Source organism: Leptonotus elevatus, chromosome 4 (genome assembly GCF_054856555.1).
Source record: "Leptonotus elevatus isolate MCC_2025b chromosome 4, RoL_Lele_1.0, whole genome shotgun sequence".
NCBI lineage: Eukaryota > Metazoa > Chordata > Actinopteri > Syngnathiformes > Syngnathidae > Leptonotus > Leptonotus elevatus.
In genome coordinates this window covers 14,191,916-14,219,730 of record NC_141242.1, presented here as the reverse complement: position 1 = coordinate 14,219,730, position 27,815 = coordinate 14,191,916, and the positions used below count along the sequence as shown (strand labels likewise).

General features: G+C 39.9%; 2 protein-coding genes across 4 annotated transcripts; one reads left to right on the top strand and one right to left on the bottom strand.

Moving 5' to 3' along the window:
• Positions 1 to 626: 626 nt before the first annotated feature.
• LOC147175642 (galactose-specific lectin nattectin-like) lies at positions 627 to 2,510 on the bottom strand. Of its 2 annotated transcripts, none has more exons than XM_086074715.1 (7): positions 2,462 to 2,510; positions 2,262 to 2,329; positions 2,123 to 2,150; positions 1,924 to 2,009; positions 1,653 to 1,781; positions 925 to 1,036; positions 627 to 853 (listed from the first exon to the last, which is right to left on the bottom strand). In XM_086074715.1, the coding sequence occupies exons 2-7, from the start codon at positions 2,322 to 2,324 to the stop codon at positions 774 to 776; spliced, it is 498 nt and encodes a 165-aa protein (XP_085930841.1). In that variant the 5' UTR covers positions 2,325 to 2,329; positions 2,462 to 2,510; the 3' UTR covers positions 627 to 773. The 2 variants fall into 2 exon arrangements, with proteins under 2 accessions (XP_085930841.1, XP_085930840.1); XM_086074714.1 differs by having other exon boundaries at positions 2,262 to 2,324; positions 2,462 to 2,475.
• Positions 2,511 to 13,878: 11,368 nt separating this feature from the next.
• Positions 13,879 to 17,138, top strand: LOC147175641 (low affinity immunoglobulin epsilon Fc receptor-like). Of its 2 annotated transcripts, none has more exons than XM_086074721.1 (7): positions 13,879 to 13,982; positions 15,216 to 15,278; positions 15,399 to 15,426; positions 15,553 to 15,638; positions 15,766 to 15,900; positions 16,755 to 16,854; positions 16,922 to 17,138. In XM_086074721.1, exons 2-7 carry the CDS (start codon positions 15,216 to 15,218, stop codon positions 16,999 to 17,001), a joined length of 492 nt encoding a protein of 163 aa, XP_085930847.1. In that variant the 5' UTR covers positions 13,879 to 13,982; the 3' UTR covers positions 17,002 to 17,138. The 2 variants fall into 2 exon arrangements, with proteins under 2 accessions (XP_085930847.1, XP_085930846.1); XM_086074720.1 differs by lacking the exon at positions 13,879 to 13,982 and adding an exon at positions 14,969 to 15,082.
• The last annotated feature ends 10,677 nt before the right edge of the window (positions 17,139 to 27,815 follow it).

Here is a 27,815-nt window from a genome sequence, read left to right as displayed (position 1 = left end):
CGGCAGTAGCAAAGCAGATCCTCTTGGAAGCATTTGACGTTAACCCCCCCAATAAATAAATAAATAAAATAAAATAAAAATCTGTCAGAGAGAGAGAAAGAGAGAGAGAGGGGGAGAGAGAGAGAGATAGAGAGAGAGAGAGAGAGAGAGAGAGAGAGAGAGAGAGAGAGAGAGAGAGAGAGAGAGAGAGACCTACATTTTACACAAGCCCACAATGTACACATTTTAAAGAATGATCTTATTTTCCCTCCAGATGACGTCCTAGTAGCTTGAAACATACGGAGACTGGAAATCTGTTCACTACCTAGTCATTCCTCCCAGAAATTCTCAGTGTGCGGATGTCCATTTTGTCCATTGATGTCATCATTGACCCATACTCTTGATTGAGTTTGGCAATAAGCGTAATGTATGTCAAATTTTTATCGAACGTGGAAAGCATCATGCATTGTTGTATCATAATTATTATAATGAATTTTTTATTTTATTTTATTTCAAGCGATAGACTTATCAAGTTTGATATGGAGTGTGTAGAGAGAGAAAAAGACAAGCCTGTTTTGATGCAGACAGATTTCTTTATTAACCAGAGAGAGAGCGAGATGCTCTTTGACATTACAAATGTGATGTCAATAACAATTGAGCATTGTGGGCAAAAAAAGGATAAGTTTATAGTAAGCCCAAAAACAAAGACACCACTAAAGTGTGATACTGTCTCATTGAGTCATCATGATTATAAAACTCCATTGTGACAGAAGACAGGATGGTAAGATGAGCCATTAGTGGTGGGTAGGGTGACTATCTTTGATGCAGACGTATATAGTTTGCTCTGTGCAGTCCGCAGTTTGCCACAAACCATCTTTAAGAAATAAATGTGTAAATATAACAGCATTATGCTCTTAGCAATCTTAGATCAATGATTTTACTTACCCGTCACGTCCACTTCTACACAGTCACCAGTACTACTATTAGGCTCTGAATTGGTTGTGTCAAAGTTAAGGAAATCCTCATCTGAGCCATCAGTCCATATGTAGTCACCATCCTGGAAGACAAAAAACAAACAAGTCACACTTAAAAATAAGTTTGTTTGTCAAAATGTAATCTGTCGTGATTGTGTTTCATCATCATAAGAATTAGGGATTGGTGAGTACCAATACAAGGTCTCGGTGCCGATACCAGTCTTATTTTAAAGTATCGGTACTTGCGACAGTGGCTGATACCAGTATCGTCTGTCCTCTTGTGGCCGTGTTACGATCAGGAAGTAGAAATTAGAAGAATCAGCAATTGCCATTCATTTAATGAAATTTGAAGGTAAAATGCTATATAGGGATATAAAGATCTGTCTTTAAAATGATGTCATAGTTTTTAGGTAATAAGAGTACTAGTGGTATTGGCACTGGTATTGATGACTACTCAAGAGTTGAATAATGGTGTCAGTCTGAAACTTGAACTAAAAGTCCTGGTGGATGTCTGCAAAAAAAAAAGAGTCAACGTTTGTTTTCCTCTCACGAAGTACTCAACACTTGCTTCTTCCTGGTGACAAGATTGAGTCTGGAGAACAAATTTGTTTGAAAATACTTCTACTGAAATACAAGCGTTACTAACATACACAAGGGACAGGATTCAATCAAAGATATTTCTGTTGGTCAATGTTTCACCAAAATTGTATCATGGAGTCCAATCCAGCCTTCAGTAGCAGAAGTCACTCGAATCAGTTCAACATTAAGTGCATTTTCCAGGTCATTGTGGATGGAGACCAGATTCCCACCAAGAATGTTGCAGACGGACTAATGGGGGAAAAGAGAGTAAACAAGTTGATTTCACTCGTTCAGATACACCAGACAGTTGGCAAGATATTTTAAACTCTGAACCAAAGTCTTCAATCAACAGGTGGTTGGATCACTAGCAGTAAAATATTGTCTTCCATACCTCTGCGTCTGCAAAGGTCCTTGCTTCATCTTCTAAGATGTAACATTTACAGTCCAACTGAGTCCAGCCTTCAGGACAGTCATTGTCTGCAACACAGTGGTTGTTTCGGGAAAAAAAGACGACAAGTTTAATAAAACCTGGTGTCAAGGCTGACAAAACCTGAGAAATTAATCAAAAATATTGAATCAAAGGTACCAACGTTTTGTATAAATCGTAGGGAAAGACCGCTGTGAGGAAGAGAAACACTTTGTTCAAATCCAAGTGCAGAATATTGACACATGAACACACCAGTCAACTTTGTATGTTCATCTAAATCATTGGGTGAGATTTTGACTTACGACTTCAGTCAACAGTCCAGCGATCCCGCAAAGGAGCAACAACGAGTGAAGAGCAAATGCCATCTGCACTGAAAGAATCATACTAAATATTTCTAACAATATACGTCAGCATTACATTTACAACCTGACCATGTAGTTAAGATTGAAAAGTCACATTGAAATACATTTCCAAAATAGAACAAAAAGATGTGTGAAGTTACCTTTGCAGTCGTGATGTTTGATACTGAGAAAGACGACAAGTCAGCTTTATATATGTTCAGTTGACATTGTCTTGGAATGTTGAAAGTGTAGTTTATGTCAATGTCACCTCAGATGAGATCTGCAACAAGAAAATAGCTTGTGACCAATAATTAAGTAGAACAACATGTACTTCTCTTATTCTGTCTTTGCCATAGAGGTTTTGCAGGAAAGTAAGTCGCTGGAACCCAGTTTGGTTACTAATATTCTTGAGATAAGGGACAAAAGAGGTTAGACTTTTTTATTTTTTTTATTTTTATCCAAATGCTATTATTTGGATTTTCATGTTTGTATAGAAAAGTCTTAGGTATTTATTAACCATGTAAATTAACCGGTTCTAAATAAAACCACTTTTATGTCTCAGTTTAGAATTTGATTCGTGTCAGTTCTGTCGGACACATTAAAAAGTGTACAATAGTAAAACAGGTCTAAGAAGAATTGAAAGTCTGAAATACATTGGAATAATTTTTTTATTCATAAAATACAGTATATAAACTGGTGTTGTGATTTCACACTACTTTGAGAACTCAAATCTCTAAAAGTCTGAATTTTGACTATTTATTTTTGATTTTAGAATGAGAAAAAAATGTTTTCTTAAATACATTTACATTCAACCGTATGATGACATTCGCTTCTGCTAGAACAGAGGTGGGCAATCACGGTCCTCGAGGGCCGGAGTCCTGCAGGTTTCTCTCTTCCAACACAAGCTGATTCCAATCAACAGGATCATTATCAGGTTTATGCAGATGAGCTGATCATATATCAGCTGTGTTGGAGAAGGGCAACATGCAAAACCTGCAGGACTCCGGCCCTCGAGGCCCATCTCTGTGCTAGAAGAAAAAAAATTAAATGAGAAAATGTAATTATTGGACATTTTTGTCCAGTCTGCTCTTCGCTGTGACACGTTTGCATTTGAGCAAGACAGCCCTGTTCATTGTGGACTTATTTCCTCATGGTCTAATTGTGCTATAAAAATGAGTACTGCGTCATCAAGCAATGCCTTAATTTAGATATCACTCCATCTCAGTATTCTTTCTTGAAGAAAGAAAGAAAAAAATACATTTAATTTCAGAAGTGACTGCAGCGCGACCCAGCCAACCACCGTTTTATGCAATACGGCGGCATGAATGAAAACCGTGACTGATTGTCCCCCAAATTTATGAGTACATGTGTAGACATATGTTAAGAAAAAATAATTTTTGAACAAAACTCACAAACATGTCGATGATAAATTAGACGTAAGCGCTGCTGCACATTCATACAACAATAATAATAATAATAATAATAATAATAATAATAATGAATAACGCTTTCGAATATCATCCCAAATATTGCGAGTTTCGTTCAAATATTTACAGACCATGATTACCACGTCTGCACATGCACTCATAAATTTAGGGAACAATCAGTCGTGTGTTATTGTGTCAATGTAATTATTATTATTTTTATTATTATGTTAATACTTGACGACGCCATAGGCATTTTTATAGCACATTATAGACCAGGAAATAAGTCCAAAATGCAGGGCATTGTTTCCTGCTCACCACGTCATCGTAACAAATAATAACAAATGTTTGGGGGTGCAAAGGTTGTGATACTGGCAACACCTCAGCAGGGAAAATTTGCAGTTTTTGCTTACTGCTGCTGTTAATTTTGAGAGAGCACACTTGTTTTATATAAGCAGAGCTTTTATTTTATTTAATTTTTTTTACGATTTCAAATCAAATAATTTGAATATAAAATGGGTGAGAGCCAATACATTTATGGAGGTGTACTGTTTATTGGGAATGTTATTTTGGCCAAGATACTATGTTAAGGAGCTTAGTTACAATTATGTTTGAAATGATATAAGTCAAATGTGTGGTTTTGTTTTTTATATTTTGTTCCAATTTTCATTTCAAACTTCACTGTTTAGATTTTTGTTAACTAAAGGTGCTTACAGAAAGAATGCTTACTCAACTGGATCCGTTGCATACCAAACAAACAAGCATTATTGTGAGTTCCGTCCCATCCTTTTGTGTTTGAGCATATGGAGGATTCATGTTATGGGTATGCCATCAGTAGGTATTGGTGAGTCCCTGTGCGTCATCACATATTTGAAATTGGTTAATGGCCAGTTTGTTTCTTTAAAAATTTACGTCTTATCATTTATCGGGTTATATTTTTAGGGTAAAGACGCACAATAATAAGAGCACATCAAAGTAACGTCCTGTTCTTATTTTTCTTTTGTATTAATAATGATGAAATAATCACAGTTTTTTTCCATTGACATTATAATTGCTACTATGCGTTTTTTTAATTGCTTTTTTACTGTACGTCATCACCCTCAAGCTTTGCCCCCGGTAATGACAGACACCAAGAAGGTAATTGTCAAAAGCCCAAGTTCAACTAATTGTAGGCTTAATGATGACACTCTGGAATCTATAGGGTCTTAAGGATGGTCTTGGCCCTGATACAATGATGACAGATGCACTGTCGGGTTGGTAGCTATGCAAAAAGTCCGGTTTCCTAGTTTGTTTTCATGAAGTGCTTTTCAGCTGTGCGTTGTTCCCTGTATTTATTTTGACAGCGCTTTCCTTTCTTGTCTGCTCCAATAAAGTTAGTACACTAAAACGTTTTAGATTAATTTTTTTTATTATCTAAATTGTTGCAGTTTTAGTCTACTACATTTTGTAACATTTTAGTCTAGTAAAATATTGCCACATTGCCATATTTGCAAAATAACACACCTCAGTCACAACCAGGGTTGGGGAATTCAGGTCCAGAAAGTAAAAACCCTAAAACAGTTTAGCCTCAGGCCCCGTCCACACGACAGCCAGTTTCAATGTATCCTCACAAGTTTCTTACCGTTCAGGCCGTTCGTTCACACGACGGCGCGGTTTCGGAGCTTGAAACCGATCACTTTTGAAACCGGGCTCCAGAGTGGAAAGATTTCAAAACGCGCGCCTTACGCATCCGTCTGGACACCATATGCGGAATACTCCTCCAGTGATGACGTAATGGTCGCAGATCGATGACGACGCATTGTCGCAGATTGATGACGTATGCGCCAATTCTCGAGTGTCGTTTTGCGCAAAATGTTTTGCTTCTTTATTCCCACGTTTAGGAAGCGGTGTTGTACTTGTATCACCCGCCATTGTTACTTCTCCTGTGTTCGTCTTTTTCATGTTGTTTTGATACATGCAAAGCCATGTTTGTTCCCTAGATTGCAATAAAGTAAGAAAAAAAGTGTCCATTTTCTTCGCTGATTCTTCTTCTACGCTTTTGGTTAACATCAGACTTGGCATATACATTACAGCCGTTAAACGTCCTCAGCGTCTTCTTTTGGACACACGCAAGTCTTGAAATGCTTCTGTGTGTACAAGATTTGTTTGTTTGCTTCCGTCTGGACGGGGCCTTAGTCACAGGTGCTTCTACTCACCTGGCAGGTAAATGAGCTCGTCTCCACCTGTTGAGTAGACACACTAGAGCCAAACATGCACATATTTACAAAAATGTTGTTTTGTTGTCATCTCACGAACACAATCTGAAATGATCAGACACAATAGCAGTCAGTCACACACTACTGTGACCAATACCATTTTAGGGAATAGCTTGTGCAAGACTTTTTTGAGAGATATTTTTTTCATGCAAGGGGTAATTTAGATGACAAAAGATTAGACCCATCTCCAGAGCCCAGGCTTAATAATTATTAGGCTTACTAATTATTTGCTGATTTAATAGCAAATACAATTGCCACATCAAATATGGCATATGCACTGACATATCACTTAAAACAGGCCACATTTTTGAACGGTGTCTGCAGCAGAATTCAAAAGAAAATAGGAAACCCAAATCCAACCTCATTTTAGATGCCCAAACGATATGCGGCTCCCGTGGTTTTCTTTTTAAGTTTAAGTTTTGTCAATTTGGATTTTTCGTTAAATCCGATCTTTTTATGTACTGTTCACATTACAAAAACAAATGCGACATCTAATAAGAACGCAACGCGCCCGTGTTGCAACTCACATGCGCAAAGAGCACGTGTCGAGTGACATCCACCCAAAACAACATCACGTTGCAGTGTTCACGGAAGTAACCCGACTCGCAACGTTTTCCCGCCAGCCAAGCCGCCGTGGCAAGCGACTTTTATCAGTGTTTATCAGTGTATGGAAATACAGCTGTGCCAACGCACGCCACAATTTGGTGGACTGGTGGACTCGTTTTGCCGACGTGTTAGGAGTTCGATTCATGTGTCTGGGACTGGGACTCATTTTCAGCCCTGGAGTTTCAGGGCTCAGACCGGCCCACTTTAGTTCACATTTTAATGAACATACACAATTTTACCATTTGTGTATCAATGTAAAATAGATGAGCATTCGCTGCAACAATGTTTAGATTGCATTTGATCAAAAATGACATTTACAATTGAATGCTCTAAGAGCACGGTCTATGTTTAGTTGAACAAGTATGTGAGCATAAAATGGGCAAAAAAAGAACAAAAAGAAACCAATAAGAAAATGTACATTAAATGTGATAAGACATTTTACACTTCACAAGACACACTTACCAAATTAAGTTAAATCAGCAAGATTAAGGCAGTACTCTTAAGTACTCTTACTTTGAAATGTGTTCTCACCACTTTTGGTGCACACTACTGAGCTGACTAACCTCACTCGAGAGCAACGATAATGGTAGGAGGCTCTCCCATCATGCTTTGTTGCTGTTACTAGTAACACTTGTGATGTGTTTTGCCTCTTTTATGCTTTTTTTTTTTTTTTTACAGAGAAGGTTTAATATACTTTTATATTTTTTTTATTGTTTCTTTTCATGGATTAAAGTTTTGCTACTTTTGATATAAAACTATTATAACTTGGTGACACCCTTAGTAACAAAGGCTGCCTGCCAGTGCTATATATAATACAATGGCCATGTAAATTGTATGGGAATGACTATGAGACTGTCGACATAAGATGATGTGCATATTCTTTATTTACGGGGTGATTTCACAACAAATGTGTGAGCTGCTGCCAGAGTGATTTTGAAATGCATGTGTGGGCGATTTGCCTGCCCACTGGGAATTGTCAAGATGACCTAGTATGAGTATGGTCATTGACTTGCCAGGGCTTTGTAATGACAAGGAAGTAACATCACAATCCTTATGAGTGTCGAACGTATTAAAATGTGTGTAGATTTTTTCAAATCACTGGGTGTAATGTTTTGCAAAAAGTTTGAAGCTGAGTCTGTGCCTATTGTTGTGCAAATCTGGACAAGTTTTGTGCTCTTTGTGTGTAAACATCGGCAATTGTGTGAACTCCAGGCTCCAGGATTTGCTCTCCGGCCGGGGGTTGTGCCCTGGCGCTGCCGCGACCTGGGGGGCCCTGGGGGAACCTGGGGGGTTGTGCTTGCTCTGTCCTGGCCGGGGTCGACGGCTCCCTTCTTCGGTGGAGGTTTCCATGCATGCCAGATCCACCACACCAGCATCTTCCAAAATGCAAACACAATCTGCTTCTCCCTCTAGTCGCTGAATCGGTGGAGGCTGATGTCTGTGGATCTCTTACTGCTTCATCTATCCGTTCTTCCTTTTTTCAGTCTTTCCTTTGGTCTCCCTAATTGGTTGGAATTGAGATGTTTCAGGGGTTGGTGAATGATTATGGTTTGTAACCTTGTGGGTAGTAGGTGGTGTCTGGTCAGTGCTGGATTTCACTTTTCTTTATTTTCTTTGATCCTTCCTTGGGTCTCCTGACAACTTCACACTAGCGGGATTCTGAAGCCTAAGGTTTAGGTGAAGGATATGGGATTTTTAATAGGTTTCAGGTGAATTAATGAGTACAAACTCACACGCATGCACATATGCACTTATGCACACACGCACGCACGCGTCAAACTGGAATGGTAAATATTTCTGGGTTTACTATCAACTGTTTCTCTTCTGCTTATTACTACTGTTATTGACATAAAAAATGTGTTCCGTCCTTTTGCTGGGCTCATGAAGGCCCCTGTTTGATTTGTCTATACTTCCATGCTAACCGTTGCCTTAAACAGTTTTTCATTATTTCGATTGTTTGGCGGGTCTTTGTAGACACCAGTGGAAACTTGGTTAGATCTTTTTAAGTCATCAATTAATGATTTAAATTGTGTAAGTGGCTCCTTGTTTACTTAATGAGGCAATTTATTATCTACGTGTTTATCATCTGCAGGGTTGGAAGGGTTCCTTTTGAACTGTATTCCGTTACAGTTACACGTTACCTGCTAAAAAATGTAGTTAGTAACGTAATCCAAGTACCATAATATTAAAGTAATGTAACGTGATTACTTTGGATGACCCCAATTCCAATACCAAGTGTGCTCATGAAGACAAAATAAAAATGAATATCATCACAATATATATTTCTATACCGTGCGCCCCTGCTATTGCGGATGATAGGGACCTGGGCAGCAGCTCTTTGTATTTTACAAATAGCAAAAGTCCTTGTATAATTGACATCCATTAAAATGCATGTATTGACAGGTTGATTGATTGATTGATGGCCATATGCTGTTTTCAAACTGTCACTGAAAGTAAACACACCTCACAAATAGATAGATAGATAGATAGATAGATAGATAGATAGATAGATAGATAGATAGATAGATAGATAGATAGATAGATAGATAGATAGATAGATAGATAGATAGATAGATAGATAGATAGATAGATAGATAGATAGATAGATATTCATCCAATGAGGTAAAAATAAAGCTTTGCTTACTAACAAAGCTGTTGTTGGGGAGAAGAGGGACAAATTATGCTTTTGAAAGCAACATTTCCCATGGTAGCTCATATTACCAACAAGCAGACACGCACTAATGATATGAGGATGACGACGCGTGGTCGACATCAACTGCAAAATGAACTTTTATACCAGTCTCGAGTTTAGCCATTGAAGTGTGTCTTCTGTCCAGATTTAGTCATGACTGTATGACTTCCTCATTTCCTCAGTTGAGCTCTGCTCTGTTACCGGATGTGTCCTTGAGTGTTATCGCGTATCTCTGCACGTCCGGCTTATCAGTTAACTTTGCTGAACTGTTTACTGGAAACTTTGTGGTACCGCCCTTCAAGATAGTATAAGAATGTTGTAATATATATATATATGTGTATCACATGTTGATAGTTAAAGGATGTCCCCTTTCCATGGGGTGCCAGGGAGTTTGTGGAGAATCAATACTTTGCTTAATACGATGTGTTGTGGTTATGCTCAAGGTTGTACTGAGGGGCTTCCAGAGATACCAGATTGGCATAAAAGTTAATATGAGAAAGAGTGTCGTGATGCAGCAGCAGATGGAGATGCATTCCCACTTTGAAGCCATCTCGAGATGATGTTCTTTATTGAATGATGTCCTCAATAGGAGCAGCTGGACACTGGATCAGTAGACGTGGTTTTCCGGTCGTCGTCAGGTGGTGGGATCGCTGAGCCTGGGTTTTCCGGCGAGTCGTCAGGTGGTGGGATCGCTGAGCCTGGGTTTTCCGGTCGTCATCAGGTGGTGGGATCGCTGAGCCTGGCTTTTCCGGCGGGTCATCAGGTGGTGGGATCGCTGAGCCTGGGGCGGATCTGGCGGGTCGTGTAGACGAGATGTTTCCGTGCAGGCGAACTGCAGAAGCTGTCCTCTCCATCACCTTGTGGGGTCCAGTCCACCTGGGCTCAGATAATTTTCGTTAAATCACTTTTAACCATACATATTCACAATCATTTATTTTTGAAGGAGCATCTGGTTGTTGTTTTTTGTTAGCTGGGAGTTAGTAAATGTTAGTTGTTTGAGTTCTGGAGGTCCCGGAACGTGCGTCCCTTCCAATGTAGCTGTTGGAGCCGGAAAAGGTCTGTTGGTGTGACATTCAAACAGAGTCCAGCCTTCGGCTGAGTTAAGTGACATTCGCATATTCATTAATGCAACAGGAAGAGCTTGTAGCCAATTTAAATTTGATGAGGTCAATGCTTTAGCCAATTTTCTTTAATATTTCAATTTTTCTTTAATATTTCTATTCATTCGCTCAATCTGTCCTTGGGATTGGGGATAATACACTGAACCAAATGTGTTTTAATCCCAATGCCTTTTCTACCGCTTGTAGATGTTTGTTCTTGAAATGGGTTCCATTGTCTGATTAAACTTTTCTAGGAAACCCATGTGATGGTATGTAATGATTAATCAAATGTTTTACCACGATATTTACTGTTTCAGATTTGCATGAATATGCCTCTGGCCATCCTGAAAAGGAATCCACTATTACCAGCAAATATCTGTATCCTGACACTGGTTTTATCATGTCAGTGAAATCCATCAAAAACCATCTGACCCCAGAGCTGTCACGTCCGGCCGGACCGTGAGTGCCCTGGGGAGGTTTAGATGTATGCATACTATTATACTTTTTGCAAACACTGCAGTCTTGCAGTTCATTTTTAACAATTTGTCTCATGAAAGGATGCCACCAGGTGTGTAATTGTCTCAATGTTTCTTCCACACCTAAATGACATATTCCATGGGCTTCAGAAATGTTATTTTTCAATTGTTTCTGAGATGGAATGCATTTACCTTCTTTCCGCTATATACTTCATATTTTTGTCCCCCTCTGGACTTACTTTTTCCTGCCACAGCTTGATCACCTCCTGTGGATTGTCACATTCAGATTCACTTACAGTTAGTTGGAGTCTTTATCATTTATGGTCGACACAGGAGCTCAGCATTCTACCGTCACAGCTTTGCCACCTTACCAGAAAAAGCATCTCACTTGTTGGATTCAAGGGTGAAGAAACTGCCCTGCAATTGACAACTCCAGTGACTGTTCAATGTTTTTCACAGACTCTTTTGCATTCTTTTGTGTTTGCACCTAACTGCCCAGTCAATCTTTTGGGCAGAGATCTCCTCATCGCCACATGCCCTCTCATCAAATGCAGCCCTGTTGGACTTATTGAACATGGGTGATTTGTTTGCAGGCAAACCAGATGACGCCTTTTTAGTGTCCCTGACTCCTGAACAACTTAAATGGTACATGATGGCAGATCCTCCGGATCCTTCTATGTCTCCTTGCAACCCACATGTCTCCTTGATGGTCTCGCCTCAGCACACAGCGAAGGATCTCGGTCCGTTTGTCCTGGAATGCACACAGGCCACTGATTGGCAAAATTTATTTCACTCTCAATTGCTCTCTTCCCCGTCACTTGATGCTTATTGGATTCAGTCTAACACATTTTTACCCACTTCCGTTTTGGAGCATCAGCTTCTGGATAGGCACCATGGACGTGAAACAACCGACAGCGATTTAGCTGGTTACCTTCTTGATTCCCTTCTCACATCGCTGTGGTCCATGGATCCCACTGATGTTGGTCTCTGCAACATCTCATCTGTTGTGTTTCAGAGGAAACCAGGACAAATATATGTTCCCCAATAATCTGTAAAAAAGCCTGGGATGATTGGCATTTCGCAAACAATTGACGGCTTGCTCAAAGCAGGAGTGTTGTGAGAAATTCCCGGCTCTGATTATAACACGCCTATTTTACTCGTTGAGTAGAAAGACACTGGAAAGTTCCGCATGGTCCATGACCTGCGAGCGATTAATGCGGCCGTCTTAACTCCCACTTAGCCCGTCCCGAACCCTGACTCGGCATTGTCCCCAATTACATCAACCCACACTCTTTTCACTTGCATTGACCTGGCTAATGCTTTCTTTTGCATTTCACTCCATCCTTCAATGAAGCAATTTTTTGCTTTCACTTGGAATGGTGTTTGCTACTCCTACAATCGCCTGCCTCAACGCTTTGTCCTTTCACCTGGACTCTTCAACGACTGTCTTCGCCAGTTGCTGTCTCCACTTGAACTGCCCCCTGGTGTTCTCCTGGTACAGTATGTGGATGACCTCTTGCTGGCAGCTCCATCTGAAACTTCTTGTCTTGAAGCCACCAGGTCTTTGCTTTCTCATTTGGCCTCTGTTGGACTGAAGTGTTCCAAGTCCAAACTCCAGATTGCCCGATCACAGGTTTCCTTTCTCGGACGTCTGATCTCACGCCACGGAACAGGAATGTCTCCCTCTCACAAAGACGATATCCTCCATCACCCAAAACCAACAAATGTCAAAACCATGCTGGCCTTTCTTGGTCTTTGCAACTACTCCAGACATCATGTTCCAAACTTTGTTGAACTCACTCACCCACTCCAACAGATGGTCAATGAACAGGGTATGCGAAACCTTTCTAACACTCTTTGTTGGACCACGGAAGCAGACACTTCCTTCATCTCCTTGAAACAGCATCTCTCCACTGCTGCAGGTCTTGCGATTCCTGATTACAGTCGCATGTTCTATCTTGACGTGTCTGAAAAGGTCAGCAGTGTTTCTGCTGCCCTTTATCAGAAGGGGGAAGGAGGAAGTCGACAAGTTTGTCTGTATGCATCAACTCCATTGTAAAAATACGAGCAAAGACACCCAATTTGCGCTTCTTTCACATCTGCTCTAGCCAGAGTGATTCAGAAAACATCTCACGTTGTTCTCCATCACCCGCTGACTGTGCGAACATCACACAGTACAGTCCAGTACGTCACAAGTCAAGCTTTCACCATGACCGGAGGAAGACAGAGAAAAAATTAAGCAATTTTAACACAACCACATATTCTCTTTACTCATGAAGGAGTAAACATGGCTGAAGGTCTCCTCGGAGGAGAACCGCATTGTTGCATACAAAGAACTACGGAAGAAAACTCACTCCGCACTGAACTCTATGAGACACCTATTGACAACCCGGACTTGATCCTTTTCACAAATGGATGTTGCTTAAAAGGCAACGATGGCCTACAATCTGGATTTGCAGTAACCCAACTGACAGAAACAGGTTTTGAAGAAGTCCAAGCAGAAAGAATTTCAGGCTCTCAGTCAGCACAAAGAGCTGAAATTTTGGCATTGACAGCAACTCTCAGATTGACAGAAATTCAGTCAGTAAACATTTACACAGATTCGGCGTATGCACACATGACAGTTCATGTTGCATTAAAAGAATGGCAGCAAAACGATTTCCAAACTGCAACCGGTACACCCATTAAACATCAGGACGACATTCTCAAATTGCGAGATACTTTAATGCTCCCAACAATGGTGGCAGTAATAAAATGCAAAGGTCACTCTCGAACTAATTATTTTGTATCGGCAGGAAACGAATCAGCAGATCAAGCAGAAAAAAAGGTTGCGGGGTACCGACCAACACTCCAACTAACTGTAAGTGACTACTCACAAAAGTATTTTGTTGAGATGTAACTTATTTTTCATCAAGAGTAATTTTTTATTGGTTCATTATAATTGTTTTGCTTCAATTTGTCTATTTACATTGAGGTGATGTTATGTCGTTTCGTGAAATGAAAACTGCAGTGTCACAAGGACCACGTGATGTACAGCGGAGAAGGGAGGCTCATAATCCAAGTGCATGGACGAAGAGCAACAAGTGTCCAGCGTCGCTGATTTAAGTGTCGTATTTCTGATATTTACAGGTTCGTTTTTCCATTGTTGTGTGACTACAAATGTTTATAAGCAACTACAAATGCCCAGTGATGTGTTACATGTGAGCTAAATGTGCTTTAACTATGTTTAAAATGCTACTGTTTGCAACTCGGTGCAATGTAGCTTGAGACTAGCTTATAACACAGCTACTTAATTATTATTTTTGGGGGTTTTGTTTTGTTTGGCTCCTGGTCATTTGAGGGTTATTTCTCTATGTGTATACATTTAAATGTACTCTTGTGTGTGGATTGCTTTGCCCAAAATGCAACGAGCTAATGCTCACCAGAGTTAGCGATGCCTAGGTCGTTGGCCTTGTTTAAACCGTCAAAAGTATTAGTTCTTTTTTATTTGTATTTTAAAGTAAAGTTATAAAATGTTAATTGATGTTTGTAACAAGGACAAAATGTAGATGTTAAAATAAAAATATATTTTAATTATCTAATGAGTCATTTTATTAAAAAAAAAAAAGAAAAAAAAAGAATCAAATCGAAAATCAGGAACTGAAAATCAAAACTCGAATCAGGCTCGAGTGAATCGTTACATCCCTAATTAGTAACCATGAATGAATAAGCAATGAGCGCAGACTCCATGACTGAAAGGCTCCTCGGTAATGATGTGAAAGGCAGATATTTTTCACAGACTTTGTGACTTCCCAAACTGAGTGACTTCCAGTGCATCCTGGAATGCAGCATTACACATTGTGCACTGACAAAACTGGATTTGTCATATGCTTATTTGCACACTGGGTGGCAGTATTTAGTTTTTCACTGCGGACTGGAGCATTGATGTGTTTTTCAGTGCGCATCACTGTGACCTAGTGCAGTGGTTCTCAACCCCGGTTCTCGAGTACCCCTATCCAGCCTTTTTGCTGGAATTTGGATACCAACCAAGGACCTAAGGCCTAGGGGAATGAAGCAGACATTCTAACTAGTCAGACAGCATGCCACCATTACACTAACGTAAAACATTTTTTAAATTATAGGCCTTGGTTTAATGTATGGTGACACAGTAAACATTCCATGACACCCAACCCAAAATATAATAGGAATCATCATTGTCATCCTCAGTAGCAAACATCGTGACTGCAAAGGTAACTACTTGTCAAATTAATTTTTATTTGAATCTTTCACCCTTTACTGCATTCTTGATTTACGAAAATTAAATGCAGATTTTTATTCCCTGAAATCTTTACTTATGTTTCAATATTCTACAATATTCTACAGATGGCATTTGCGCTTCGCTCGTTGTTCCTCCTTTGTGGCATCAGTGGACTGTTGACTGGAGTCGTAAGTCAAAAGCTCACCAGCTGACTTAAATGATCATATATATTCAATGGCTTTTGATGTATTGGTGCATTCTTTTGTTTCAATGTTCTTATGTTAACCATATGCTTTTCTTCTTCAAAGTGGTCTTTCCCTACAAAAATTCTGCAAGGTTAGTAGCTGTGACTCATGCTTTTTCCGATGAAAAAATTGGTAGTTTGTTGTCATTCAAATTTGTTCGACATGCCTCCCTTTTTTTGAAAAAAACAAAAACAAAACAATAACAATTGTGCTGCAGATGTTAGCTGTCCTGAAGGCTGGACTCAGTTGGACTGTAAATGTTACATTTTTCAAGGTGAAATGAGGACCTTTGCAGATGCCGAGGTATGGAAGACAATAGTTTATTGCTATTATAGTCAGTGATCCATCAGGCTTGAACATTGTGGTCAAAATATCTTGCCAACTGCCTGCCGTATTTGAACGGGTGAAATCAACTTGTTTACACTATTAGGCCGTCTGCAACATTCTTGGTGGAAATCTGGTCTCCATCCACAGTGACCTGGAATGTGCACTTGTTCAACAACTGGTTATCGCGAATAGTGTTACGTCCACGGATGCTTGGATTGGACTCCATGAGGCAATTGAGGTAAAACATTGTGTCTTCAAGACTCAATCTTGTCACCATTCTTGAAATTGAAATTAGGGGTGTCAAAATTATCGCGTTAATATCGCGTTAACTTAAAGTGCCTTTAACGGCACTATTTTTCTTTAAAGCTCAATTAATCACCACCCCTTATTTGGAAAGCCTCTACTAAGGGAATTCCAGCCGCGACGCATTTTTCATTTTATTATTATTTATTTTAAGTTGTTAAAAAATAGTTACCACCCCCGCCCCTATACTAATCTGTACGTTTACCGTTTAGTTTATACAGTAGTCTCGGGCTCTCGGCTATCCAGTTATATATTCAGATTAGTGCATTAACCAGGGCCAAGCTAACGAAAGGGTAATGATTATTTAGCTTTACCTCAATAAATTGTTTCATACTGGACGGGGAATTCTTGCAGGCGGCTAGCTCGTGGACTTTACTGTTTACACAGGACACAATGTATTCGCCAAGAATCGTTCTTCGAGCCAACCAACGTGAACATTTCCCGGAGGTAAGGCCATGGGTGGGGGGACTTGACGGCTGCAGCCGACTCGCTAGCTCTGAGTCGAGTCCACGAATGACAGTTTCGTTTCAACTTTGACACTCTCCATCGCGTCATCTCATTGGTTGAGGTAGAGCCTATCACAAGCGGGGATGTTGGGGACCGTGTGTAACGCTTCGTATGATTGGCTGAGCAAGGAACACAGAAGCGCAAAATCTGCCGTCACTTTGTGCTGCAACCATTGTCTTACAAACAGCATTATACCATGTTGTGACATAAAAATGACCAACACAAATCAATGTAAGCAAATTATCATTGTGTAACTAACTGAAATCTCACTTTGTCTTCCAGGATGGTGACTTCATATGGACAGATGGCACAGTTGAGGATTTTAGTAACTTTAATATATGGCTTTCCGATAATGGTGACTGTGTAGAGATGGTTTCGACTAGTAAGTGAAATCAGTGATAGAAGTTTGATGAGAATACATTGCTGTAATACGTCAATATTTCTTACAGGTGGACTATGGGATATTGATGCCTGCGAAGACCTTAACGAATATGTTTGCAATAAGGATGCACACCCCTTCTTCCTCTAATTGCTCAACTTTCCTCACTCATCGGTCACAATGGAGTTCTATCACCATGGATCAATGAGACAATATCAAACGTTTGTGGTGCCTTTGTACTTTTGGGTTTATTATCAATGCTCCTTTTCTTCTCTATTCCTAACTTTTTATTATTATTATTATTACACTTTTGTAACATGAAAGAGCTTCTCTCGAGTAAATAAAGGAATCTGTCTGCATCAAAATATGTGTGATTGGCTCTTACTTCTTTTCGAACCTACTGAGTCTATTGCTCTTCAAATGTTTAAATCAAGGCGGCTAACTGGTTAGCACGCCCGCCTCCCAGTTGTAGCGATAATTGGGTCGTAGTTTGCGACAAATTAATAATTTGAACGGCACTATATAAATAAAGATGACTTGATTTGAGGAAGTCATAACTCCCTCAGTCGCCTGTAGGGGCACAGTGTTTGCTTTTACTTACAATTTGGAGAAAAACAAACAAATTAAAATTCAAATCCTCATTTACTTTCTCATAATCTGAAGTCACTTTATTACACACATTGTTTATGGATCTTTGAATTAATAAAATAAATAATAATCCACTTGAACACACAAATGACCGAGGCGGAATACAATTTATAGAACATGCAGTTATTCATTACTGTCGCACATACAGAGTCGAAACACTGTCTACCTAACTAACCTACCGAAAGAAGAAAATAAATAAAATGAAGCTGAAGAAAATAGAAAGGAAGCACAATCTAACGAGGTTTTTGACTGGCCAAATCTTGGGATAAATTGGTTGCACCAGTCGTATGGTCGAATTTGCTATAAAAACGTGCAACTTACATTGGGTCGGGCGGCCACAGTGAGGGTTGGACAAATAAATGTCCGTTGCCCCCCCAAAAAAAAAATAGGACTCAGCCCGTGCTCCCAGAAGATTGCGCGGTCAGCCAAGGTGGCAATGCATGCAGCCGTGTAGCACGCTATAATGTAATAAATTACTGATAATGTAATAACACCTCAAAATGTAATAATTTAATTACTAATGCAATAAAAATTGCTGACTGATATCGTAATAACATTATTGCGTATTTGTTACATTTTCAGGTGTGTCGTTTTTCCTCAAAACTGGTTAAGGAAAAGTTGACCGATAATGCAATTCATATGTTAATTTTTAATTCCTAAGTGTAACCAAGATGTTGTTATTCTTTCTAAAAGTTTAAAGATTCTGACGTTTTCTGGCGTCTTCTTTGCTAAATGAGCCGACACGGAGGATTCATGCTCATCTTTCTTCTCGCTGTACTCGCTGAAATACGTTTCTCTCTCTCTCTCTCTCTCTCTCTCTCTCTCTTTCATGACATGCGCAGTAACAAACATTTGAGCATGTGAAAACGAATAAATACAATACCCAAATTAATAATACATAAAAGAAATGTCCAACGGGGCATATGCCACGGAGGAGGCGGGACTTCCGACTTCCTGTTTTTTTTTAATGAAAACCGTGACTGATTGTCCCCCAAATTTACGAGTATATGTGTAGACATATGTTAATCATAGGCTAAGAATTTTTGAACGAAAATTTTCAATAATAATTAAGACGCAAGCGCTGCTGCACATTCATACAATAATAATAATAATAATAATAATGAATAACGCTTTCGAATATTATCCCAAATATTTCGAGTTTTGTACAAATATTTCCAGACTATGATTACCACGTCTGCACATGTACTCATAAATTTAGGGAACAATCAGTCGTGTGTTATTATGTCAATGTAATTATTATTATTATTATTATTATTATTATTATTATTATTATTATTATTATTATTATTATTATTATTATTATTATTATTATTATTATTATTATTATGTCAATACTTGACGACGCCATAGGCATTTTTAGAGCACATTATAGACCAGGAAAAAAGTCCAAAATGCAGGGCATTGTGTCCTGCTCACCACGTCATCGTAACAAATCATAACAAATGTTTGGGGGTGCAAAGGTTGTGATACTGGCAACACTTCAGCAGGGAAAATCTTTGCACATAAATGAGGTTTTTGTTTATTGCTGCTGTTAATGCTGAGAGAGCACACTTGTTTTATGTAAGCAGAGCTTTTATTTATATTTTTTTTAAGATTTCAAATAAAAGCAAATAATTTGAATATAAAATGAGTGAGAGCCAATACATTTATGGAGGTGTACTGTTTATTGGGAATGTTATTTTGGCCAAGATACTATGTTAAGTAGCTTAGTTACAATTATGTTTGAAATGATATAAGTCAAATGTGTGGTTTTGTTTTTTATATTTTGTTCCAATTTTCATTTCAAACTTCACTGTTTAGATTTTTGTTAACTAAAGGTGCTTACAGAAAGAATGCTTACTCAACTGGATCCGTTGCATACCAAACAAACAAGCATTATTGTGAGTTCCGTCCCATCCTTTTGTGTTTGAGCATATGGAGGATTCATGTTATGGGTATGCCATCAGTAGGTATTGGTGAGTCCCTGTGCGTCATCACATATTTGAAATTGGTTAATGGCCAGTTTGTTTCTTTAAAAATTTACGTCTTATCATTTATCGGGTTATATTTTTAGGGTAAAGACGCACAATAATAAGAGCACATCAAAGTAACGTCCTGTTCTTATTTTTCTTTTGTATTAATAATGATGAAATAATCACAGTTTTTTTCCATTGACATTATAATTGCTACTATGCGTTTTTTTAATTGCTTTTTTACTGTACGTCATCACCCTCAAGCTTTGCCCCCGGTAATGACAGACACCAAGAAGGTAATTGTCAAAAGCCCAAGTTCAACTAATTGTAGGCTTAATGATGACACTCTGGAATCTATAGGGTCTTAAGGATGGTCTTGGCCCTGATACAATGATGACAGATGCACTGTCGGGTTGGTAGCTATGCAAAAAGTCCGGTTTCCTAGTTTGTTTTCATTTAGTCTACTACATTTTGTAACATTTTAGTCTAGTAAAATATTGCCACATTGCCATATTTGCAAAATAACACACCTCAGTCACAACCAGGGTTGGGGAATTCAGGTCCAGAAAGTAAAAACCCTAAAACAGTTTAGCCTCAGGCCCCGTCCACACGACAGCCAGTTTCAATGTATCCTCACAAGTTTCTTACCGTTCAGGCCGTTCGTTCACACGACGGCGCGGTTTCGGAGCTTGAAACCGATCACTTTTGAAACCGGGCTCCAGAGTGGAAAGATTTCAAAACGCGCGCCTTACGCATCCGTCTGGACACCATATGCGGAATACTCCTCCAGTGATGACGTAATGGTCGCAGATCGATGACGACGCATTGTCGCAGATTGATGACGTATGCGCCAATTCTCGGGTGTCGTTTTGCGCAAAATGTTTTGCTTCTTTATTCCCACGTTTAGGAAGCGGTGTTGTACTTGTATCACCCGCCATTGTTACTTCTCCTGTGTTCGTCTTTTTCATGTTGTTTTGATACATGCAAAGCCATGTTTGTTCCCTAGATTGCAATAAAGTAAGAAAAAAAGTGTCCATTTTCTTCGCTGATTCTTCTTCTACGCTTTTGGTTAACATCAGACTTGGCATATACATTACAGCCGTTAAACGTCCTCAGCGTCTTCTTTTGGACACACGCAAGTCTTGAAATGCTTCTGTGTGTACAAGATTTGTTTGTTTGCTTCCGTCTGGACGGGGCCTTAGTCACAGGTGCTTCTACTCACCTGGCAGGTAAATGAGCTCGTCTCCACCTGTTGAGTAGACACACTAGAGCCAAACATGCACATATTTACAAAAATGTTGTTTTGTTGTCATCTCACGAACACAATCTGAAATGATCAGACACAATAGCAGTCAGTCACACACTACTGTGACCAATACCATTTTAGGGAATAGCTTGTGCAAGACTTTTTTGAGAGATATTTTTTTCATGCAAGGGGTAATTTAGATGACAAAAGATTAGACCCATCTCCAGAGCCCAGGCTTAATAATTATTAGGCTTACTAATTATTTGCTGATTTAATAGCAAATACAATTGCCACATCAAATATGGCATATGCACTGACATATCACTTCAAACAGGCCACCTTTTTGAACGGTGTCTGCAGCAGAATTCAAAAGAAAATAGGAAACCCAAATCCAACCTCATTTTAGATGCCCAAACGATATGCGGCTCCCGTGGTTTTCTTTTTAAGTTTAAGTTTTGTCAATTTGGATTTTTCGTTAAATCCGATCTTTTTATGTACTGTTCACATTACAAAAACAAATGCGACATCTAATAAGAACGCAACGCGCCCGTGTTGCAACTCACATGCGCAAAGAGCACGTGTCGAGTGACGTCCACCTAAAACAACATCACGTTGCAGTGTTCACAGAAGTAACCCGACTCGCAACGTTTTCCCGCCAGCCAAGCCGCCGTGGCAAGCGACTTTTATCAGTGTTTATCAGTGTATGGAAATACAGCTGTGCCAACACACGCTACAGATTGGTGGACTGGTGGACTCGTTTTGCCGACGTGTTAGGAGTTCGATTCATGTGTCTTGTCTGCACACATTATGCAAATTCAGCTGTGTGAACGCCCGCGCTCCTGTTTGGTGGACTGTTTTCACGCGTGTCCTCAGCTTCCTCGTGTGTCAGTTTCGAATGTGCTGTTTACAAACAGCAACAGAAATCCGTCTGACTTATTTTTCAATTTCATGTCACCAGAGTAGCGAGGTTGGAAGAGGTAATTTGGGGGAAATGATGGGACACTCCTCGACCTCCTCATTTCATTGTGAAGTCTATCGAAGATGACGTCGCATCATCGCCGTTTGTGATGAACCGTCTGCAAGGCTGAATTTCTACTACTGCCAGCCACACGTCTCAACTTTATGCTTCATGTTTCAAGTGTGATTAAATTAAAGACAAATAAAAATGTAACACTATTACTCAAAACAGCTTTGTTTATATTCACAGACGTGTCAGTAGTCTCCCTTCCAAGCACTCTCTCCCACCCGCGCAGAGGCTTTTGATGACTTATGAATCGGATGCATGCGGATGAGCGTTCACAGTGCAGATGCATCGCATGCATATCCGATTTATATCCACATACGAAAGAGGCCCAGATCGGGTGTGAAAAAAATCTGAATTGTACCATTCACACTGCATGAAAAAAATCTGATACTTGCGAAAAAATCGGAATTGAGCAGCAGTGTGAACGCAGCTTTAGTTGCCGACACGAATGTAGTTTGTAGTATGTCCCTCCTCACTTGTCTTGTGCACCAGCGTCCTCGGAAACTTGCGGCTTCACTCGTACAAAATGTACATGACTCTTGCACGCCAACATTGACGTATTCGGCGCGTATAAGCCAACGTAGGCATACCTAATATTATTTTCAGTAAGGTTGTGATGACTGGCCATCAATGAAACAAAACCACACCACTATTTCTTCATATTGTGACGTCTTGCAAGATTGCCGCCAGCAAAAATTGTTTGGGTATGTCACCCTTTTTATTTGTCTTGAACAAACGTTTACTGTTGGACGTAGCCGACCCCGAAAACAAGAACAATTGGGTAGATGCCACGGACTTCCGACTTCCGGGTTTCACACATGAGCGCCGTTTCCGGCCACTGCTGGCCGCGTTCCAACACTGGCACCCCCAACCGTCTCAGCTCTCTGAAATGCTTCGGACAACTGAGACAGACACACTACTATGGAGCCACAACACTGACAATAAGATTTGGTATTGGATAAAAAAATGTCATTGTGGAAACAACTGCAATGACATTGAAACAAGTATTGGCATTGTAAAAGGTTGTATTGAAAGATAAAATAAAGACATAAAAAAAAAAATATTCTGTTGTATATATTTTTTTGTATTATGATGTCTTTTTCAATGCCAATCTGCAGAATTTTTTTTACACTCTCTCTCTTTTTTTCCGAGTGTTACAGGTTTTCAGTTTAAACTCTGGTTTTCAGTTTCACTTCTCTTTTTTTCAGTTACAACTAATTGGCAGTGTTTTAACGTGGAGGGGCGGGAGCGGGGCTTTGAGCGCAAGAACGCCTTCTTGCTTTTCATGAGACTAAAGAGGAGAGCGAACCTTCTGCCAGCTAAAGGCAATACCTGAATTCCCTGTGGCAGATAGTCAGAGATTCATGGATACAAGTTCACCAGGAACTCCTAAACCGCCTGTAAATCAGTTTTTTTTCTACATATAACCTTGTGTGTCAGTGTTAATGTTTCTGTAGTAAACCAGTTAGCACATTAGCTAAATTAGCATGACATGATGCATGAAGTCATTTCAAACATGGTGTTCTTAACGCCACAAGTACCATTTAAAACCACATATAACTGTTAGAAAACGATCCTTAAGTTTTCCGCGTGTTCGTAATGTTGATTTTCTGAATACAGACTGGAGATCGGTGAACAGGTCCTTCAAAGGATTTATTTTGCAGAAATTTCTGGACACAGACAAGTTACAGTCAAAACGCTGAGTTCCCCTTGCCAGTGTGAGTGTGTCCCCCCTCCCACTTGTAGTCGTTCTTATAGTTTCAGCATAGCAGCCCCCAAAAAACACCCCTCCCCTTCCTCTTTCTCCTTTGCTGCCCTTAAGCCCCGCCCCTAAGTCCCAAAATAGACAGTACTCAATACACATTGACAGATGGCCGATTGATGTGGAAATATAGTAGGTCAGACAACCTGGCACACCGACAGATGGCCGACTGATGCGGAAACACAGTATGCGCCAGACAACCCGGCACCCCCTCAGCAAACACAACTTTACAAAGGAATCATTTTTAACACATTTTCTCCCCCAAAACAGATGGCTAATTACGTGGGAAAAGGAAGGAAGAATCTTCAAACGTTCCGTCACATTATTACACTCATCAAGCTTTACTGAGGAGGTTAAAGCAGTTATGATTAAATCTAAACAGTTATAACTAAAATCAAAACAGTTATAATTAAATCAAAACAGCAGACTGTCAACATAACCTTGTGACTTACAGGCGGTTCAGGCCCACACGTCGCAAACCACAACCGGAAACAAAGCTGATGTGTGAAACCTGGGAGTCGGAAGTCCCGCCTCCTTTGTGGCATATACCCCATTCATGAGCGATGAGCAGTAGCAGCAATGAACACAAGTAGTCAACATGAACGCAACGTACCTCCTCCGCCGCAAGACCTTGTGTTGCGTTTACTGACACTCGGACATAAGAGTGTGAAACAGAATGAATGAAAAATATAATAATAAAAAAGGAGAACCATTTTAGAGATCCATGCCTCAAATGGCTGGGGCACAATCATCTTGGTGGGCGGGCACAGACCCCTACGGCCCGCCCATGGCGAAGGTTGTGCAAAAGATGTAGACTTGTTTTATATGAATACTCCAGCTCAATGTCTGACAAAGATTGATTCGGTGTTCCATGCTTCTAAGGTTTATTAGTAAATGTGGAGCCTTGACCCATGTGAACTGTACTCTTGAGTGGGATGGCCTCCAATGGCTTACCAGGAGGTTGGCTCACTGGTACACCTTCGTCTACAAGGCCATTATTGGACTACTGCCCTTTTACATTTGCAACTTCATCACACAGAGAAATGTTACTTCTTACAGTTTGCGATCAAATGACATTTAGTTGCTAACCGTTCAATTTGCCCTCACTGAGTTTGGAACAAAAGCTTTTATCTTCTCTGACCCTTCTACATGGAACATGTTGCAAAAGGACTACAAGTTACAATAACATAATTTATCTCATTGAATGAATTCAAATCCCGATTCAGAGCATTTGAGATGAATTCCTTAAATTAAATGAAAAAACAACATTCTTCATGATTAATTTTATGTATACAGAGAAAGTCCACAAATTCCACAATCTTACTAAGCACGGCACATTTCACAACACTGTTTTGATGCCGCAGACTGAAAATATTTCTACCATACTCAGCTCCAGTAACATATCACTGAACAATAAAATTCAAAACAAAATAGTAGTTTTTCTTTCTACCGGTAGACAAATACAAATCTGTAGACAGATAAAAATGACTGCATGAAGTATTTTCAATTAAGCACATGCGTGCTCACACACTTGGTTTGATGTGAATATCCAATGTGTTCATTAGTGTGGTCAGGGCCGGACTGGGACTCATTTTCAGCCCTGGAGTTTCAGGGCTCAGACCGGCCCACTTTAGTTCACATTTGTACCATTTGTGTACCAATGTAAAATAGATGAGCATTCGCTGCAACAATGTTTATATTGCATTTCATCAAAAATGACATTTACAATTGAATGCTCTAAGAGCACGGTCTATGTTTAGTTGAACAAGTATGTGAGCATAAAATGGGCAAAAAAAGAACAAAAATAAACCAATAAGAAAATGTACATTAAATGTGATAAGACATTTTACACTTCACAAGACACACTTACCAAATGAAGTTAAACCAGCAAGATTAAGGCAGTACTCTTACTTTGAAATGTGTTCTCACCACTTTTGGTGCACACTACTGAGCTGACTAACCTAACTCGAGAGCAACAATAATGGTAGGAGGCTCTCCCATCATGCTTTGTTGCTGTTACTAGTAACACTTGTGATGTGTTTTGCCTCTTTTATGCTTTTTTTTTTTTTTTTACAGAGAAGGTTTAATATACTTATATTTTTTATTGTTTCTATTCATGGATTAAAGTTTTGCTACTTTGGATATAAAACTATTGTATTGACACCCTTAGTAACAAAGGCTGCCTGCCAGTGCTATATATAATACAATGGCCATGTAAATTGTATGGGAGTTGATTGACTATGAGACTGTCGACATAAGATGATGTGCATATTTTTTATTTACGGGGTGATTTCACAACAAATGTGTGAGCTGCTGCCAGAGTGATTTTGAAATGCATGATTTGCCTGCCCACTGGGAATTGTCCAGATGATCTAGTTTGGGTCTGAGTATGGTCATTGACTTGCCAGGGCTTTGTAATGACAAGGAATTAACATCACAATCCTTATGTGTGTCGAACGTATTCAATTGTATGTAGATTTTTTCAAATCACTGTGTGTAATATTTTGCAAAAAGTGTGAAGCTGAGTCTGTGCCTATTGTTGTGCCAATCTGGACAAGTTTTGTGCTCTTTGTGTGTAAACACCTGCAATTGTGTGAAAATTTTAATTTTAGTGTGTTAACTGTAAAGAGGGAAGTAGAGAGACTGTGAGAGGAGAACACTTTACAACACAACATCTAATGCCACCTAGAGGTTAACATTTGTCAGATATTCACTGGTGATAGGAAACTTTGCTTTATTTTATAAAAAAAAATCAGGAAATCCACTATTCTATCCGGATACAGTTTTGGGGGGAGGGGGGGGGGGGTTGAGGGCCGGGAGCTGGGTTGTGGTGGATGGAGGGATGTGGGTGGGAGGCAAGAAGTCATGGGGGGAGCGGGGGTTGATGGGGTGCCTGGTGGGCCTGCCGTGCCCCGTTCTGCTGCATTGGGCTTGGGGTGCGGTCCAAGGTGGGGTCGGGGGCACTCCAGGCTCCTGGATTTGCTCTCCGGCCGGTGGCCCCAGCGGGGCCCGGGGGTTGTGCCCTGGCGCAACAATACGTTTCAGGTGAATTAATGAGTACAAACTCCCACGCATGCACATATGCACTTATGCATACATGCACGCACGCACGCATGAAACTGGAGTGGTAAATATTTCTGGGTTTACTATCAACTGTTTCTCTTCTGCTTATTGCTACTGTTATTGACATAAAAAATGTGTTCCGTCCTTTTGCTGATTGTGATTACTTTGTATGACCCCAATTCCAATACCAAGTGTGCTCATGAAGTCAAAATAAAAATGAATATCACCACAATATATATTTCTTACAGTGCGCCCCTGCTATTGCGGATGATAGGGCAGCAGCTATTTATATTTTACAAATAGCAAAAGTCCTTGTATAATTGACATCCATTAAAATGCATGTATTGACAGGTTGATTGATTGAACCAACATTCTCACTACCCGAAAGAAAACGAGCACGCGGAGGAAAAGGTCTACTCCTCAACAATGGCCATATGCTGTTTTCAAACTGTCACTGAAAGTAAACACACCTCACAAATAGAATATAACTTCCTCATTTCCTCAGTTGAGCTCTGTTCTGTGGCCAGATGTGTCCTTGAGTGTTATAGTGTATCTCTGCACGTCTGGCTTATCAGTTAACTTTGCTGAACTGTTCACTGGAAACTTTGTGGTACCGCCCTTCAAGATAGTATAAGAATATTGTAAGTCCTCTGTAACTTCGCACTTGTGAGCTGCTACAGCCATTGTCTGTAACTCATTTGTGCCCGGAATATTCTGTAGAAATAAAAGCTTTGAAGGAACTGTTCATCGTCTCCAGCCTGTATTCAGATAACCAACATTCTCACTATCCGAAATTAAACGAACACGGGGAGGAAAAAGCATCCTCCAACACTGTGTATATTGTGTATTGCATTTAAATAGTGAATTGGTAGAAGGGCAATTTGCTCGGAAGGTATAACTCAAATTGTGGTGTAGCAGTGGCTAGCAAGAAGCTAGCGTAACATGCCACAAGACTCTCAGCTCAAACTTTTTTTTTGTTAAAGATAAATCAGTACTTCAGCAAGCCAAGTATGTTCCAAACAGTGAAGAACGGTCGCCGCTTCCTCCTTTCATCCGAGCAGCTTTTAAAAAAAGGTCGCGTGTGGAAGACACGACATCAACACTACACAACAGCGTCCCTCACTCGCTCGCTCGCTTTTTCAGGCGCTCTCGCTCTCGCTCTCGCTCTCGCTCTCGCTCTCGCTCTCTCTCTCTCTCTCATCTGGGAAATTGTAATCCATTGAAATCATCAAAAATTTTAATAAATGC